Here is a 19516-nt window from a genome sequence, read left to right on the forward strand (position 1 = left end):
AAGATCATGAAGTGACTGCAGTCATGTGACCAAGGTTAACAAACAACTGATTCTGTAATGCATTGCCAAAGTAATACCACCCAATCTCTATCCTTGCCAACTCAAAACCAAAAAAGTTCACTGTATCACTTGTTATTATTGACCTAAGGCTTTACGCTATTTTTCATTTACTACTGTGTAGTGTCGAATATAAGTTCAAGACACTTGGGTAGAATGATGTTTGGAAAGGACACTCAAAGGGTAAAATATTGAGCAAACAGAAAACAGTTTCTCAGACAATGTTAAAGTATTATACATGCATATCTCAGACTTAAAAAAAAGCCATTTTACAATTGACTCGAACATGATATCAGATTGATACGAGAAGGAAATAAGGAAATCGAATTCTGTATAAATAGAGCAGTGTTGTTCCAGGATATATCGTACTTTAAGTTAATTCAAGAGTTGTGGGAAATATCTTTGTGTTATCAATACTTAAGGTTAATCCACTGATCAGAGGGCTTGGAGGGGTTGGGGAGGGACATTCTTATGGAGGTGACCCAACAACAGTGCTCAGTGTATTTGTGCACTATGTTACCTACGAAATACATTGGTCTGTCTTTTCTGAATTATCATGTAATAGTTTTTTCTCATCAGTGGTCTTGTCTGCATTGTTTCATTGATTTTAGAAATTGTTGTCCACACAGAGCTAACACAGGTACATATGCAGGTGAATAATTGCCTTTTAATATAGAGTGATTCAAATGATGCTTGCAGGGTAGAAGGGAAAAACTAGTGCTCCCTACAAATGGTGTACAAGTTGATACAGCAATGTGGGTGTCACGATGCTTGCAAGCTTCAGTAAATTGAAAATGAAATTGTGGAATATCATCATTGATTCACGCAATTAAATTCATAAACCGTTAATTTCATCTACATTGATCTTTTGAGTTTTTACCCTATAACTGGCTGGATCAACGTCAAGAGTCATTGTTACAAACACAGTCTAATTCATCAAAAAAAGGAATCCACAAAAACATATACTCAAAATAGTCACTTTTCAAATTACATGACGCATGAAATCACAAGCTGCATGTACATAAATGCAGAAATGCTGCAGTGATCTTTTTTTCTGTCTGTTCCTCCTGGCCCACTAATAGTCTTCATTATTTATTTCATTTGTGTTTTAGGTGGTCTATTTCACCGCTACCTTTCCCTATGTGATGATAACAATTTTACTCATCAGAGGTGCTCTGTTGCCGGGAGCCATAGATGGAATAAAGTTTTACATCATCCCTGAATGGCATCGACTCCTTGATGGACAGGTAGGGTCTGATTGACTTCCCTGATTTGTAAGAAGTGTATATTTATCTAATTGATCTAGCTAGATTGGAGTGGAGTATTACAGTATTCAGTGAAGTTTCATTTCAGCAGGACGCCAAAAATAGATAGATTCCTGAATGGTAAATATATTGTCTAGCCTGGGGCATTGATGTTGAATTTGTGTGAAACGAGTAACATTGACATCTACTCAAAGATTTTCCCTCAGCGTCATTACTAAAACAATAAAAAAGATTTCCTTTGTATTGATATCCAGGAAGAACAGAAACAAGCCGTACACTACCATTCATTATCTCTGAAAATAAATTGTTTTGGATTTGCTACATTAGTTGTTCAAATTAAAAAATTCACCCACCTGAAAGTAAGGAGCTTGAACAGATTGTCCTCCAGTAATATCTTACAACCTTTTCATAAGCCAGTGAATACAGAATATTACCATGCTTTTTAGGGCGATTGCATGCCTACTCCCTGATCCTAATTTTAGCTGAGTCTACTAGCTGGCTGTGATGACTGAGTAGACAGATAGTAATCAATAGGATCAGTGCCTTTCCCTCCAGGGTCTATTTATCCAAAAAAATGCAGAGGTAATCTCACAAGATTGCTTCATTCACAGATATTGGCAAGTTTGTTGACTGGGCAAAGTAGAGCTACAAAATGCACCTATTAGGCATGAGATAAAATTTAAGAGATTGGTCTGGGGAAACAGACTTTATCAATACAAGCCCAGATTAGCACATCCTTTGTCAAGTAGATTACACAGTATGGAGAACATAAATACCACCTCCCTAGGCATATTAAACCTTCATCACCCTAACGGTTCCTTTTATCTAGTGTGTAGCTGGTACAACGCAGAATCAGTCATACTTTTGGACATGTATTCAACAGTGGTTTTATATGATAAATAAGTCTTACATATTTCTCGGGACAAAACTACAATTTTGAGAGTAAATTGAAAGCAATATGCATACCACACTCTCAAAATAAGATTTCCAATTTTAGGAGTATATACAGACCATGCACATATTGTCTTGCGCTACACCCCTCTGTACAGATTCCTCTCCAACAATTGACTTCAGACATTGTGTTCAAGATTACACATTCAAATTTGTATGCATTATACATTTACTAGGCATAGAATATTTGACCACCAAAGCCATGGCATAAAATTTTCTTAATTTCTACGTCTTAACACACATGCTCTGCACTGAAGAATTCCAAAACTTGGCTACAGACAAAGTACTACTGGCTGTCAACTTTGTACTCCAACTTTGCCAATTGTGACAGGAAATGTTTACAAATTCCCAGTAGTTTGGCCCCAACATTATAAATATTACATATTCTTTTCATGTTAGAAAATAAACTTCCTCTTCCTATGATCAAATATACAGTACCTCTTCCTATGATCAAATATACAGTACATGTAAGGAAGTAAGTTGCTAGAAATATTATCAGAATGTTACAGGGTTGTCCAAGCCACTAGTCAACCTATCAACTCAAAAGGCAATCATATTGTAGCATTTCAGCTTACCTATAAACAATGGTTTATCCCTAGTCTCCAAACCAGTGTCCCACTCCAAATCACCAAAAACTCCGATCCAACTCTAAATCACCTCTTCCAAATCCTTTCTCTACGTCCTCCTACCTCCCCAATCACCCCTCATTACTTCTCCAAACCCTCCCACTCCTCTAAATAACCTCTCCTCAATCATTCTCCAACCCTCCAATCCCAAATCACCAAAATTCTCCCACTTCACTCTAAATCACCCCCATCATTTCTCCAAACCCTCCCACCCCTCTAAATAAGCTCTCCTCTATCATTCTCCAACCCTCCAACCCCAAATCACCAAAATTCTCCCCCTTCACTCTAAATCACCCCCATCATTTCTCCAAACCCTCCCACCCCTCTAAATAAGCTCTCCTCTATCATTCTCCAACCCTCCAACCCCAAATCACCAAAATTCTCCCACTTCACTCTAAATCACCCCCATCATTTCTCCAAACCCTCCCACCCCTCTAAATAAGCTCTCCTCTATCATTCTCCAACCCCCTACCCCAAATCACCAAAATTCTCCCTCTTTACTCTAGTGGCGGAAATCGGCTCATAGCCTGTCAACATCGGAATAAACTACACTTGTAAATCACCCCCATCATTTTGCCGCTCTCCTCCTCCACTCCAAACAACCCCATCCCTACTTTAACCAACCTGTTTAAAAAAGGTACAAAGGTATACATCTCGTGACAGCGGGATAAGTCACTTTAACTTCGTCCATCTGATTCCATTCTTGTCTGATTGAACAGGTATGGATTGATGCAGGAACTCAGATATTCTTTTCCTATGCTGTTGGTCTTGGAGCTCTCACTGCCCTGGGCAGTTATAATAAATTCAACAATAACTGTTACAGGTAAGATATATCATTTGTGTTTTTGCTAACATGTATGAGATGCGGCAACAAGTGAAGTTGACATCACTCTTTTCTATCTACTGAGGGAATTTTAAGAAAAATGTTAAAGTCTATAGAAGACTCAGCTCGCTTCTTAAATTACAAATATTCAAGGTGTAAAACGTAGATTAATTGTAGCTTGTTTAACAAAGAAGATCTACTCAGACTTTTGTCTGACGTACATGTAAATATCGAGTCATCAGTTTTGGTGGAGCAGCTGCTGACTGACAGTGAAATGCTCTCAGAGTGAAAATTAATCAGAGTAGAAATCTTGATAACGTGTTTGAAAGGAGTCTGTACACTGCTGTGATTGTGTGAAGTCAGAAAAATGCATGATTTCAACCCACGTCAGAGGCCATCTTTCTTGTCTTGCTGTTGCTGTGAATAAGGGCCAGGGAAATAGTTTTCTGTGAACAGATTTTAAAGCTGCATTTCATCATAATCCTATTTACATTTAATTTTTGTAGTTCTGTATTTTTTTGTCTTGTTGCAACATATTCTGTGTTATATTTTGCCAAATGAAAAAAACTACATTTTCATATAAATGTATTGTAACATAATATATGGCTGCCCCCCTATTCTTTCTGAAGTGACCGCTTGTTGTTCCACAGAGATATTCTTTAGTGTTTTTAGGCTTTCTGCTGGTACATGTAACATTTCAAAATATCTGCCTCTCAGAGATGTACGACTATTTTGAAGTTAACTGTGTAGTTATGATTGTTCTATTGAGGCAAATTGATCGTATTGTATTTTGAGTGATGTTTAAAAAATTGTACCTTTAAATTGAAGTTATAAAATTTGTATGTTTGTACTTATCAATCTCACATCTTAGGCTGAAGTTCACTATTTTTTGTGTTTAATCTCTCTCTGTTTCTCACAGGGATGGCATCATAATCTCCATCATTAACAGTTGTACCAGTCTCTATGCAGGCTTTGCCATATTTTCTATCATAGGATTCATGGCCCATGAACAGGGAACAGAAGTTGGAAAAGTCGTTGACTCTGGTCAGTATATACAGAAGTAATCTGCCAAGATTTTCTTCATAATTTTGTATCTTTTGCTGTTTTACTTTAATTGGTGCACAGGTCTTCTAGCTGTGTGTAGAAATTTATACTGTTGATACAAAGCAGCAGTTAGCAACAGAATCAATCATTAAACAGAAACAAAACAACTATAACAAGAATCAATGTAAATTGGTCGTATGGATGACCAGTTGCTCACGGTCCCATACCAAGATAACTTTGTATTATAATGAAAGAATAAATATAAGTAAGTAAATAAATAAATGAATGTTTTTATGATTGTTTTTGTAATTTACAGGTCCTGGTTTGGCGTTCATTGCCTACCCTAGAGCCGTTAGTCTAATGCCTGTGGCTCCACTTTGGTCATTTTTCTTTTTCTTTATGATTGTACTACTTGGATTGGACAGTCAGGTAATTTTTTGTCATTCAGTTTGTTGTTTTGATGACTCTAATCTAACATTTAATGCTTTTTCATGTTCATGTATTCTTCAAACTCACCATTTAGAATGACTGCTAACTTGTCAGGAACTAGTCATTTGAAAAGTTTGTGCTAATATTAGTATCGTTCTTTTGTCAGAAATGTCATGCAATTTTACACCTTTTGTTTGATTCTCTGTAGGGGTGCCATTTGGCTCAATAAATGTGACAGTATTGAGTATTTACCTTCTTGTCAGGATGTCTCCTACTTCAGCACTCATTTATTGTTATTGAATTAACAGCTGTAACTTTCCCTGGTAATATTTTCCCTTAAGGTAGCACGCGCCTCAGGGACAGATATTCAGACTCTCAAACTTTTACAATTCTGTTCTGGTCTACCACTTGTGAGAGTTCATTTTAAAGCTGTTGGTGTAAGAAAACTTTTCACCATCTTAGTTTTTCAAAAATCGAAGATTTTATGTTCTTCCATAGAGTTAACACAGGGATGGGGCATTTGAAATTTCAAATATCAGTTAATTTTAGTTAATTTGTTCTCTAGTACCAAAATGTATGAAGAGAATTGTTGAAATATTCCTTGAGGAAAGTTTTAGCAAAAGTTACAATCCTTCACTGTCGAGGTGCATACTACCTTAAAAGTGTGAAGGGTTTTACACAAGGGTTTTACATTAAAATTTTCTGTTCACTTTCACCGTGATAATGATTGTAAAATTGCAATGTTTGGAAAATTAAGTTCATGTTGCAATTATATATCTAGATTGCATGAATTTTAAGGTTTTGATGACTTGTTTAGCAATATGACTTGCTCATTTTTATTGACAGTTTGTTGGAGTGGAGGGCGTGGTGACTGCTATTGGTGATCTGATTCCACACATCATCTATAAAGGATACAACAGAGAGATCTTTATTGCCATTGTTTGCTTTCTAAGTTTTCTAGTTGGTCTTGCCATGGTCACGGAGGTAGGTACAGCTTTCACTAAATACTTATCAAACTGTAAAGCCTGGAACTAAATCCTCAAACTTGAAAAAGCTTTTGTTTCTCATCCTTGTGCATATTGAGCTAGACGAGCCATTTTGGGTTTTTGGTGCATTCCCTTGAAACAGAAATATAATATAAAAAACATTGACGCACTCCAGAAAGTGTAATGTATCATGTCTGCAGGATCACATGTGTGGCCTGCACAATCCTGAACAGTAAACATATTGTTGTCAACTTGCTGTACTGCGTCAGAATTACATGTATATTGATGTAAGTAAATGTCCCTGGAATTATATTGTAGTCAGGTCTATAAGTTTGATCTTGTGGCCTTATTTATGTTGTAAAGCCCTTTGGCTTGGCTGAGAAAGAATCGACAGTTATGCCATATTTATGTACAGTATGTGCTGACTGTACCGAGTCTTATTTCTCAGCTCTGAATTTTCGACAATATGAAACAAGAAATACTGCAGTATACTGGGTAGTTGGAGATTACAATTATAGATAACCTTGCACATTTCTTGCACATTATGCTCAGAGACTTTCCACACATGTTTGGGTAAACAGAGTGATATGGGCCAAACCATTGTCTTGAAGGGGTTCAGTTATGGGTCGGTTATGAACATTATGGTTTCATTTAAATAATTCGTAAAAAGAAGTGATGTCATTGACTGGTAGACTTCTGGGATGATATATTGCGCATTTTGTGATCTTTGATGTGATACATGTAGGTCAATAGTTCGTACTATATGCAAATATTTCCTAGAATAGTAGAGCGTGACAAAGTATGCTTCAGTGCCTAATAGAACTGTTGTGAAAGTTCAGAAGGGGTTAACAGCTTTCATCTTTGGCTTCAAAGGTTGCTGGTCTGTTTCACCTAAATTGGAACAAAAATGCAAATACTATCTTGCAACAGATGCAGCCATATTTTGACTGTTTAAATACTGTGTCTTTGGAAGATATAGATGTTTCTTTTTTAAAAGTGGTAAAGAACATCAAACAAGCTGTGCCGTCTGAACTGTCAACACTATGCTTGTACTTTGACCACCCATTCCTATACCATTCCATACAAACTGCACAACATACACATCAATGTATTAAAGAGTGGTGTAACTGATATTTTGTTAAAACCGTCTTCCGAACAGAATGATTTGTCGGGAAATGTAAACAAATCAAAATCTTAGACTTTATGGAAAAGACCAATGAAGAATATTTGCCTATACATGTTTCACATTGGTACTATGTCTGATATCAGTACAAAACTAGATTGAATAGTTGTGGCTGCTACACACAGCTCTGTGCAGATACAGTCGTATTTCATCGATGCAATGAATACCGTAACTGTACTTTGTTCCTTCTAGAGTACACTGATGATGGTAGATCATATATCAAACATACATAGAAATAGACTATTCCTGCAATGGCAAAAAAATGTTTACGGTGGGCAGAAACTGAGAAGATGAAAGAGCTCACTCTTTTAGAATAATGCAATAAATATAATTTCTTTTTTTCTCCTAGGGCGGAATGTATGTATTCCAGATATTTGATTTTTACTCAGCCAGTGGCCTGGTGTTGCTGTGTATGGCGTTCTTTGAAACTGTTGTTATTGCCTGGGTTTATGGTAAGTTACATATCAGCAACATTAGCTACACAATACATGTAAGGTTTAAAGGGTTTGTAGCTGTATATTTTGAATTATCTTATTGTTTTTTGTCTTGTTTGTCAACTACTGCTTCTTTTTCTACCTCCCAAGGCATGTTGAGAGATGCACTGTATTCATCTTATCGACTCTTCTGTGCTCTCCCTGGCCTTTCGAAATTGTTAGTAAATTTACGAATTGGGTTCAAAAAATATTAGTAAGCACAAATTATGTTATTCTGAACCCACCAACTTTCAACAAGCACTTCTGGTACTCAATAGATGATTTAAGGGGATAGAAATGATGAATGATTTAATTAAAGACAAAAGAAAATGAAAAATCCCTTTTTAGTTTTTTTGACAATGAAAACTCATATTTTGATACGCATTTTCAAAAGATTTATTGAATAACACAGTACATCATGGGTCATGAATGCTTGTAACATTGAAATTTCTTCCTTGTCTCAATAAAGTGTGTAATTTTGGTCAACGGCCAATGAATGTTATTCAATTACTCTATCTTTAGTACACAACATAACATGTTCAAGTATATTGTGACACAAATCATAACTCCCTTTGTGTGTGTAGTCAGTGGTTGATGATTATATATATTAATTTATGAAGCGGCCATTAATATTATCAAATATTATCAGTGTTTGCACAAGTTTTAGATGCTAGAAAATCTGTCCCTGTTTTTCATATTTGGAAAGCTCTGTTACTTTTAAAGTATGCATGTCATCCCATAGGTACTAGGTGGTGCCTCTATAGCTGCAGTCATTATGCCATGTTCATCTCTAAAATTCTTTTTAAACAACCACTGATCAGAACATTTGGCAGTCTGTGGTTTCGCACAAATTTTGTCTCATCTCAATCAAATTTAAGTACGCAAACTGAGACTGGTGATCCTGCTAATGTTTTCTTAGAGACAGTTATACTTTTAAAACGCTGCAGATGATCGTCATTTATTTTTTTGTCTGGATAAACTTTTTGGTCATGGGACTGTGCACAGCATTTTTTCTGGATCATAGAAAACTATCAGTAATCAGTATTCATAACATTTGCTGAGACAGTTTCTTGTAAAATATTTTGAAGGAAACCTACTAAAATTGGCAAGCTGACTGAAAAATTCAATTTGCAGATCGTTAAATGACAAATCTATGACATCTAAGATTTCCGGCTCGCTTCCACCTCCATGCACAGAAAAACACTGTGCAGTACATGTTCAACCATGCGCGGCCCGGACTGCAGTTCTGCTGTAGTTCGACTGTCTTTCAGGCTGACTGTTCTTGATCTCTTCTAGCTCGGCGGTTTCATTGTTTCGTATTTTTTTCATATCAGTTGCCGTTTTTATGCCCAACTTTCTTTCCAACTGGATACTATCAATCCAAAGTATTTGTAACTGCCCGCTTCCCTCGATCCGCTTCAACAGTCCACTCGGAGAGTTGACAGCATGTGAGTGTTTTGGTGTCTCAAAACTACCGTAATGGGGTGGTAATGCATGACACACCACTATGAGATTACAAGACCCGGGGATCTTGAAACCTTTTCGCGCATGCTCATGTTATTACAGGTCAAAGTCCAAAGCCAGCTATCACCATGTGTCGATGCGCTGATGATAGGGGCAGCGTAGGTTTTGAAAGACGAGATATGCCAGTATTTCCCGGAATTCACAATCTTGACCGAAAATCAGGCTTCAAAAATAACAAAATCGTTCGTAAATGGCCGATCGGGCATTCATTTTTTTTCGTAAATTTCATTTTTGTTCGTAATTTACGAAAGTTACGAGCGACAGCGAGAGCACGGCTCTTTCTGTACATTCATAAACCACTAAGTTATTGTGAATTCTGGTTCCATCTGGAATCTAAATTTTACAGATGCAGTGTTTGCAAGCTGAAATTGTAGGTGTCTCAGTGATGCTTTTTGGAGTAGCACAAGAACTTGCAATTGACATCAAAAAAAAAAGAAAGTAAAAAAGTCGTCAAAAGATACGGCTACTGGCTCTTTAATTCACCATCAGTTCAGCTGATACATGGCTACAGCTGAAAATAAGCTGGGTTTACCTTGAATGTACAACAATAACAATAAATTGTTGTTCTTACGGTAGTTTGTGCCTCAAAAATGAAAGACTTAAGCTTTCCTCAAGCAAACTTTCAACCATTCTCTTTCAAAATCAAAGTCGGCGTCACTTTGCAAATTTTGGTACTGGAGAAACAAATTCCGCAATATTTACCAATATTTGAAATTCAAAATGACTGCCATCCCTGTGTTATCTCTATGGAAAAAATAAAATTCCTCATTTTTACAAACTAAACAGTGAAAACTTTCTTTACTCCGTAACCTTCAATGTGGCAGGCCAAAAGAATATTGTAAAAGTTTGAGAATCTGAAAATCTGTCCCTGAGGTGCATTCTACCTCATACACTCTGAGAAATGGCAAGTACGTTTGTAGGAGATGTAGGACATGATTGATCTTGCCATCATGGAGCTATATCTTATCAGACTGACAAAAATTTAAAGGAATACAAAGATCTGAGGAGATTCAATTTTTGGAATCCAATGCGTCAACTATATTCTTTTGCCACTCCGATGACATTCTTGAAAATTAGATTTTGACAGTATGGAATTCACTCCCATCAATCAAATAGAAGATAAGCATGTTATCAGCATGTTAGGGACACTTTCATTCAGATACACATGACAATTTGGTGATCTACAACAACAGAAACATAATCAAACATTTTGTTCCTAGATTTATCAGTAGTCAAAGAAAGATAGCACTGTATTATTTGTTGCAAGTTTCTTGCAGTTTTATATGTTCTGTAAGTTCTGTTCCACCCCTGAAAACAGAGTACTTTAGTCATATAGCTTCAAACTGATCTGTTTAAAGCCTTGACAGAGCAGTTGAAAACCTCAGACAGCAATCTTTTTGATGACTGGAAATTTGTTATATTGATTGACAAGTTTATGGTCATCATTTGTGAGTGTCAAATTTCTGTGTACTGACATTTAAAGTAATATAATTATTTTAGAATTTAAAAGTGATTAGTAATGTTTTATCTTCTGTTTTTAACACACATGTATTAAAATGAAATGTCAAAATTGCCTCCAGTTTCTCTTCAAGGATTTCAAGGTGTCGCCCATGATCAACTATTTGTAGCCGTGCAGTTAACCTAAAATGTGTCCATGTAGTCGTTCTCATCACTAGACAACTTTGCAACAGAGACAGCACTAAAGTCAACCATATGCTGGTACAAGCATTCCCAACACACTTGTTGTGACTTCTTAACCAGCAAACCCAGCATGACAGCAGTCCTTGTGATTTCACCCTGCTGGCCAGGGCCTCTCAAAGTTTTAGTGCATATAAAATTACTTCAGTAGCTCCGTTCATTCACATACCATTGAGAGGTGAATAAACCATCCTGCCTTGGGATCTATCTTGAAATATTTATTTCAAAAGTAAAGTGCTTGTTCCTTTGGTTTATTTTACACGACTATTAGTGCTTTGCTATCATTCATGTTTACCAGTACAACTGTTTGAGGGGGTTTTATTTCTGCAAGTGTGTGACCAATCACGTCATGTAGTTATCATTGAACCAAAAAAATACAGTTACCATGTTCAAACTGATTCTGTCAATATTGATATTTGTCTAAACTGTATAATTTCCACACATTTTTCATAAATATATATTACTGGTTCAAAGTTATCACATAGTTTGTCACAAAAAGTCATGTCTAGATCATGTTGTGCTTTTGATTAACCTACAATGGCAACATAAAATTAAGAAAGTTCAAGTTACTGAACATGTTCAATTTTTATGTTACCAAAAATTGAGTAGCTCAATTGAATTCTTGCATGCAATCCAGTATGTTGCTACACCTATGCAAAACTTTTTGGAGAGCGCCACCAGTGACTGTGTTTTAGCTGGGCTTTTGTTTTTAAGACAATATCACCCCATCATACACATATTCTGAATTGTCTGCAACTAACATGGCCCTTCCACATGACAATGGTAGAAAATTTGGGGGAGGTATCACCTATAATACTTGAATTACGTTATTGATGAGACTGATACTCATATTGACTTTCAGGTACAAGTACTGTTTAAAAATAAATTTCAATTTGTGTTGTCTTTCCACTTTTCCAGAAAATGATTCTGAGGGTTTTTGATAAAGGTGGCTGAACAAAAATAAAGTGGCAATATGTAGATGATGCCAACTAAACAACTGCATTCAGAACAACAGTTATTGCTGTTGGTGGTGCACTGTAATTTTAAGATTTGTTAATTCTCACATCAGGTGTATGTGTTTCACGGTGGCATCCTTCAGAAGTTCTTGAGAGTGGCTTATTAAAGTGATTAAAACAAACACTTTAAATTTCAGACTTGCTATGTTAGAAGCTGAAGGAAATCTGTTCATCAAAGTTCATACTGAGTAGGTTTTGTGATGTCCATGAAAAACTATTCAAAATTGTGGCACCTCTGACTACAACTGAAAGTGCAATCTCTTCAAACTTTTAGGTATATAGAGGTTACATAACACTATGTATATACGCTTATCTATAGTGCTTGCTTTGGCCACTCTTGCTGTGTTCTGCTATCACTATCACAATTCAGGATTGAATGGCATTTTCATGGCACTGACAACTATGATTGTTCAATAGCCCACGTGAAATCTGTATATTTAAAACTGTCAGCAATAAATAAGGTGTATATATACACCCTTTAAGAGTTTGTTCAATTCAACATTCTTTGTACATTTATTTCCAGGTGGAAAGCGGTTCATTGATAACATTGAATTAATGATTGGCTACAGGCCAGCTGGATCATGGTGGATGTTACTGTGTTGGCATTTCCTAACTCCAGCCATATCAGTTGTAAGTTTTATCCTCTTTCTTTTAGAGTCAATTGGATGATTTTGATATTGATTAGATGCAAATATCTGAAAAATGTGCCAATTTTGCCAAAGGAAGACTGTCTTCTCAGTAAAAGTTTACCTATTTGGCAGAGTTTATGGGTGCACTAAATGTTTTCTGTAATTACTTACAGGAACCCAAAGTCAAAAAATTACATATGTTTGAAAAGCCAACGAGTCACAAGCATCTTTGTATCAGTGTAGTAACTAGAAACTTGCAGTTTTTGTATCTTAAAAGTGCATGGAGAAACAAGTCTTGTTTGTGACATGTATTTGAAAATCAATAACGTGTTGTTGTTTCTGCAGGCAATCTGGCTGTTCTTTTGTGTCACATGGAAACCCATGACCTATGGCTCTTACAACTTTCCCATATGGGCAGAAGGCATTGGTTGGGCTTTTCTGATCGCGTCATCTTCCATGATACCACTTGTGTTTATAATCAAACTTCTGATGGCCAGGGGATCATTTTTAGAAGTGAGTGTTAAACAATCCTTATTTCAGTTTAACCCTCTGAGTGCCAAAGTCAGTTTTGGTCACCTTTATAAAATATACCCTAGTCAAATTTTTTCAAGTTTTTGCCACAATTGTGATAAAAAACCACAGCAAATGAAATGTGATGTTCGTTTGGTCCAAAATTATCCAAAAAATTCTCAAAAATTCATAAAAATGAACTTAATGTTACATATAAATTTAGGTGGGAAAAATTACAGCATTCAAAGGGTTAAATATTATGACACAACCTGTGCTGCAGCAGTCAATTGAAGGATGACTCATTGGAGAAGATTTTACATATTGCATTTATTTACATGTTTATGAAAGCTGCATATTTTGGTGGCGATAACTCAGCAAAACCTGAATGAGGATAAATCTACAGCAGATGAGCAAGTGTTACAATTTCATTTGTTTGTGAGATTCATGCCTGAACTTTGTGTGAAACAGTCGTGAACTTCTGTGTTATCTGTCTTTCAGAGATGGCGTGTACTCACTACACCACAACTCAAACCTCACCAACTACGCAAGACTTATGCAGATTCAGCTATAGTACTGTCTGGCTACCAAGGGTCAGAGATGGGCACACAGACACCTGCTGAAATGGATGACAGCCCACCACCTTATCCTGGTATGAAAGGCACAATGTTCTAACCTTGTCACGCCTTGATGTTCCGCAGTGTGCTTTGGTCTGACATTGCGTTGTGTGTATGTAATGGACTCTACCATTAGCAAACTAGGGGTGACCAGGATGATAACTTGTTGAAGGATGAGTCATCATTTGTTGCTTTCATCATTGCTGTCATGCTTTTGTAGACCAGGCTTCCTTAGAAATATTCTTACAATTCAAGGTTTTGGACAGAAGATGACAAAATCAAAAATTTGGCTGTATTAATTTTAGCCCTAAGTTGTAATGATATATTACTGTTCAGTAACAAAAACAACTCTTAGAGTCTCAGTTTGATAAAACAAATGACAATTAAGAAGAATATGATAATGCAAAGGTTATGTATACAGTGCACACAAATTTGATATTCAGTCTTTAACAAATCAGAAAGCAAAGACAGAAAGAAACTTTGGTGATCCTCTAATCTTTATCATCAATGTCTGAGCAGATCAATGACTTTTTTGAATTCAGTCGATACGGTAATGTTGCAGTCTACGAAATAAGAATGTTTCAAGGGTCTGGTCAGGCCATGTTAAGTGTTCAGAAAAACAAGCTGAAGCTGATTGTGTCGTTGCGCTGTTATGTAGAATACGCATTTATTTTTGTGTGTGTGAAATTTTGAATTTTGCATTGTGCCTGAACAGGAAGTGAAGAACAGCATATTATTGTCTAAATTCATGCATTTGATTTCTGATTTGCATTCTGGTTTTGATCACAGATCAAGTATATTAATGCAGAAGATCACTAAATGTTAATTATTTGTGGTGTATTGTAAACCCATATAGCCCATATTAGCTTTTATAAAGCACAAGTTTACGTGACTCAAACCTGGGAAATAATGTTATGTGTAATGCATTATATAGCTTGTACACATTACGCAAGAGATTTGATGAAATTCACAGCAAAAAAATAAATGGTGTCAGTTTTTTGGGTCAATTTTTTAATATGTTGAAGTACTCGTTACCCTCTTTTAACAGTTTAATCTCTTGTACATGTGAAATATTTGTCCTTATTCTTGCAGACTTTCACCATTATCATACTGTCTAGTAATGTTTTACACTGATAGTAGCACATGTTAGGGCATTTACCTTCCATAACACAGAGTACTTGCCCAAGTTATAGTGAAACAGAGATGTGATTCCAAATAAACAAATTTTCATAATTTTTACATCACCATCAATCAGAAGCAATGATCAAGCACATTTACATAGTGAATCCTTTGTACCATTTGTAAGTTAGAATAAAACCAAACAATTTGCAAATGAACAACTTAACATTTCACAGTGAAGTACGGCTAAAGCATAGATTCTGTGTGTCAGTATTGTCAAGTATACAGTGTAGGTATTTGTTACGCATTTATTCATATTTAATCCTTCTATGGATGGAACGTAGACTCATCCATGGTTTTACTGACTACCATGACAACCCATAACCCATGGGCACTATTTGTTCACTTTGAACAAAAGACTCACAGCATTCTGATGTCTCAGAGCATTTTTACATATTGAGAGAGATGTGGTTGATGAAAGTGAATAGTTCACTGTTGAAGATACAAAAGTTGCGATTGTCAAATCAGGGCTGCGTGATCATTAGATATAGTGTAGTTTTTTATTCTGACCTTTGAAAATAAAAGATGTTCAGATATTATACAAACAAACAGTGTAAATGTCTTAGAAACAGATGCACTGTGGGTATAAGGTAATATATCAATGATCACAAGGTTTATTCTTGTCATTAATAACATTACTATATGTATAGCATGCGAATTCTATAAATTCCATAGACCAGCTGATTAATCGTCATCCCTGAGACCTGTTACAATCACATTGTATTCAGTGTTTCTTGTAGGACCCTCCAGTACTAGGCTCTAAAAGACTGCTTAAAAGAGGAAAGATTTTAACATATATATTCTTATTCAGCCAGACTATGATATAAAAACAAATGCCACGCTTGAAAAGCCAGTACTTTGAGATGTGATTTTCTGCAAAGACTTTGCTGCAGGGGGCCTTGCATTCATCATTTGCTGTGTTATTTGTCAGAAATTGCATGTTCTTATGGCAAGATTTTCTTTGCTTGCATTGTCTTTTAGTTGTGTAAATTTTTGAGCCGCGCTTATTGTTGTGTATATTTTTGAGCTACATTGCACATTATTTAAAAATGACAGTACATTTTCTTTATTTTATGTGTAGTATGCTGTGCTTATTAAAGTATTTTTTCCTGTATTTTCTGTTGATACCAAATGCTCTGCATGGCAACTCTCAATGTTTGCATAAAAACAGCAGTTACAAAAAAGCTTACAGTCACCTGTGGGGGCAGTAACTCAAAACCTGTTGCAAATCATGAAAGACTTGGTGTCTATCATGGTCCAAAGATTATCTGAATTCTTTGGTTCACTAACTGTCAAATACTATCTTTGCTTATGTGAGAAAAATGAAAAAAGAAAACCATTTATTTGAATATTGGTGTATGTTAATGTTTTTTTTTCCTGAATTATTACATAGAGATCTTACCTCAATTGGTATTTTTGCGTCAATCAACTTGGTGTACGGATTTTTTTTTGGTCCAAAATTTTACTCTTATTGATAATTTTTGTTTGTAATTTACAAGATCAGGTATGGTATAAATAACCTTCATGTTGATTGTAAAAGACTGAAAACTCACTGCACGATTTACTTCACATTGCCTTCTTTCCGAAGATGTCCCACTTTTATCAAATTTCATATCTATTATTTAGTTTTTAATAAATTTTCAATGTATGACTTAACATCTTACAACACCCTTTAGATTTACGAGTAATCTAGCAATAAAATATTGTCTGTAATCAAAAATTCATTGTGTCTGCCAATTGTGGCATCCTTTTTTGTCAAAGTTTTGTCAGGAAAAAATATTACTTTGCTGAAAAAAAATATAATAAGATAGTGAAATGCCTCTACTTAAACATCTGCAGTCTACAACTTTGTTCGACAATACACAAGGCTGCCTGTTTATATTTACAATATGTGGATTACCAATCCTTTACATGCATGTGATACATGTTTTGTAGCTTTTTTATAATTTACCTTCAATCAAAGCCATATCCACCACAGGTGTACAGTGTGTTGGAACGCTGGGGTAAATTTCCATTAATTGCTAATTGGGTGTTGCCCTTTGGGTGGGTTTTTTTTAGTGACATGGTTTAAAAGGAGGGTCTAAATTTCAATGGGTATGATTTTAATCAAGCCAACTGAATGGAAGTCAAATATGTTCTTTCACCAAAATTTGTTTTTTGATGTTTTTGGCAAAGCATTGCTTAGCCAGCAACAAAAGAATTGCCCAAGGCTTTGCTTGTGTGCTGGGTAGGGTGTGCGTGTGCTTAATTTTTGTCCAACAGTACTTTGCAAATTTTGATGATGTGACTTTGACCATGGTCTAATTTCACAGGGTCCAAAGTGAAATCCTAAAATAGCTAAGTTTTACATCTGAATGGGGTATGTGTTCTCACTTGTGGCCACACTCCTCTATCAAGTCTCCAAACAGGTATCCCTCTGAATATCCAATGTGGTATGGTATGTGTAGATAATATGGAAGGCACGACAAGCTCTGTCCTCCGGACCATACATTATGAGGTTCACCGTTAAGTAAAAGGATCTACATCAGTAGCACTATACCACTTGTGTTTAATGCCTAAGTTTGAAACACGTAAACAAGGATGTAGTCACAATATTGGCCCAAGAGCCTTGTGTTGTTGTGTACATCAGTATGCTAACAACAGTAGTAATAGTGATCTTCAATAGCGATAGCAGACTTTTCATCTCTAAAATTGTTGATCTGATATGGTAAGGGTAGCCAGTGGTTGATTTCCGATTTAAAAAAAATGTATGTTGCATTAATATTTTATATGAAAATCAAATGACAATGATGATAAAGCGACAGTGGAACCTTGATGACAATACAATACTCCACAGCAGTTGCTAATTCATATCTCTATACCATCGCTAATCTTGAAAATCCATTTGTATTAATGCCACTATGATGGAAGGGTCATGGTCAGATCACTATCTATCTGCAGCAAATTACAAAAACTTTTCTTTCCACTTGCCCTACCTATACAAAATTTCAGACAAAATTATCCTAAACTGTCCAATAGTTGCCTTAAGGGTTGATAAACCACAGTCCTATAACTGTAACACAATGGAGAAATTTCAATGCTGAATTCTACATCTGTTTGATCAATGTTTCCTGACAATTTCCCAAAACTTCTGGAACACTTACTACACAAGTTTACTTAAAGCTCCAATGAAAGTTTGCTAAGCAGTCTTGTTACCCCTTACGCATTGCTGTGAAAAGTTTGGAAGTAATTTCAAAGTGATCTAAAGTTCTTGTAATATCACTTTTGTGCTCCTTGGTCTCTGGAAAGTTAAAAATGATGAAGTGTGGACCATTAATTTTTCAAAGAGGGATCATATTTACTATTCGGTCCCTTACAGTGCAGGGATTCAGAACATTTAGGTTATAAGTGGCAAAAAAACCCTAAAAAACTAGGCGGTTACAAGTAGTCTGTAAACTCATTAAGTGTTTGAAAAATATCGTGAATTTACCTGGCATCCTGTAATGCCCTCTAAAAGCAGCTAAATGTCAACTTCTTCTAACGTAAGCGTTTCAAGGACTTCCAAAGTTTGCTGTGCATGGCAGACAATATGGATTATTTTCAATTGAGTGGTTTGAGTACACACACATCGACTGGCCTTGAGGGTAACAGCCTGTTTGCCCAAGGGCGTGAGAGTCGAACCAAGACAATATTTGACGAGGCCGTAAGCCACGATAAAACAGACTGTTTGAGGCACGGATTCGAGCTAAAAGCGAAGAGTCCCGCACTTCAACCTTCATTTGCTCCATGTTCATGATAAGTCTCGGGCCCGAAAGAATACAAACGTAGGTTGTCACCCGAATGTGGCCAGTCTATATGTGTTTTGTTATACACTTCATCCAATTTTCTTACTGAAAAATACAGAAATTCTTCTCTGTTATCATTTTTATCATCTTCTCGGTCGCTGACGACAGCTCCATCTTCTTTTATGTGCTATAGAATGTGTCGGCTGCATAGGCGGCTAACTCGAATTTCCTTGACAGATTTAGAATGAGGGTCAAAAAAAAGTGTTTTTCTTCTTACCACTCATGTCTATTGAGAGCCTTCCCGTCAGTCTTTTTTCTCTGTTTCTATAGGGCAGAGATCGATGATGAAGAAAATAAGGTATTCAAAAAGTCGCAAGATGCTGCGCTTTTGAAACAACCTCTTCCCTTGGATTCTAACAAGTCGAATTCAATCACAGGCGCATGTGGGCTGGATAGTCTGCTTGATCTGATCGATCCATCGGTCCTCTTCTCGATCTGTCGATTGTACTCTTTGCAATTTAAGTTGCAGTGGAGGTTAGATCGAGTACGTCATCGATAGACGATCGATCGATCAAGCCGACTACCCAGCCCACACGCGCCTGTGAATTCAAGACAACATACATTACAACGCATTATATTACCATGCCCTGCCCGTCGCATTTTAATTGGTCGAACTGAACCACGTGACTGACCACAAATACACAGTAATGTTGTTTAGGCCTACATGCCCTTGAATATGAATAAT

General features: G+C 36.2%; 1 protein-coding gene across 2 annotated transcripts in view; it reads left to right on the forward strand.

Annotated features, from left to right (window-relative positions):
• Positions 1 to 19516, forward strand: part of LOC139135909 (sodium- and chloride-dependent GABA transporter 2-like) — a 65266-nt gene that overhangs the window by 42531 nt on the left and 3219 nt on the right. For both annotated transcript variants that reach the window (XM_070703686.1, XM_070703685.1), the window contains exons 5-13: positions 1170 to 1304; positions 3619 to 3722; positions 4642 to 4766; positions 5083 to 5195; positions 6042 to 6179; positions 7714 to 7816; positions 12599 to 12705; positions 13050 to 13217; positions 13713 to 13863. In XM_070703686.1, the coding sequence (XP_070559787.1) occupies positions 1170 to 1304; positions 3619 to 3722; positions 4642 to 4766; positions 5083 to 5195; positions 6042 to 6179; positions 7714 to 7816; positions 12599 to 12705; positions 13050 to 13217; positions 13713 to 13863 (1144 nt within the window). The remainder of the gene's footprint in view (positions 1 to 1169; positions 1305 to 3618; positions 3723 to 4641; positions 4767 to 5082; positions 5196 to 6041; positions 6180 to 7713; positions 7817 to 12598; positions 12706 to 13049; positions 13218 to 13712; positions 13864 to 19516) is intronic.

The sequence above is a fragment of the Ptychodera flava genome, chromosome 6 (genome assembly GCF_041260155.1).
Source record: "Ptychodera flava strain L36383 chromosome 6, AS_Pfla_20210202, whole genome shotgun sequence".
Lineage (NCBI taxonomy): Eukaryota > Metazoa > Hemichordata > Enteropneusta > Ptychoderidae > Ptychodera > Ptychodera flava.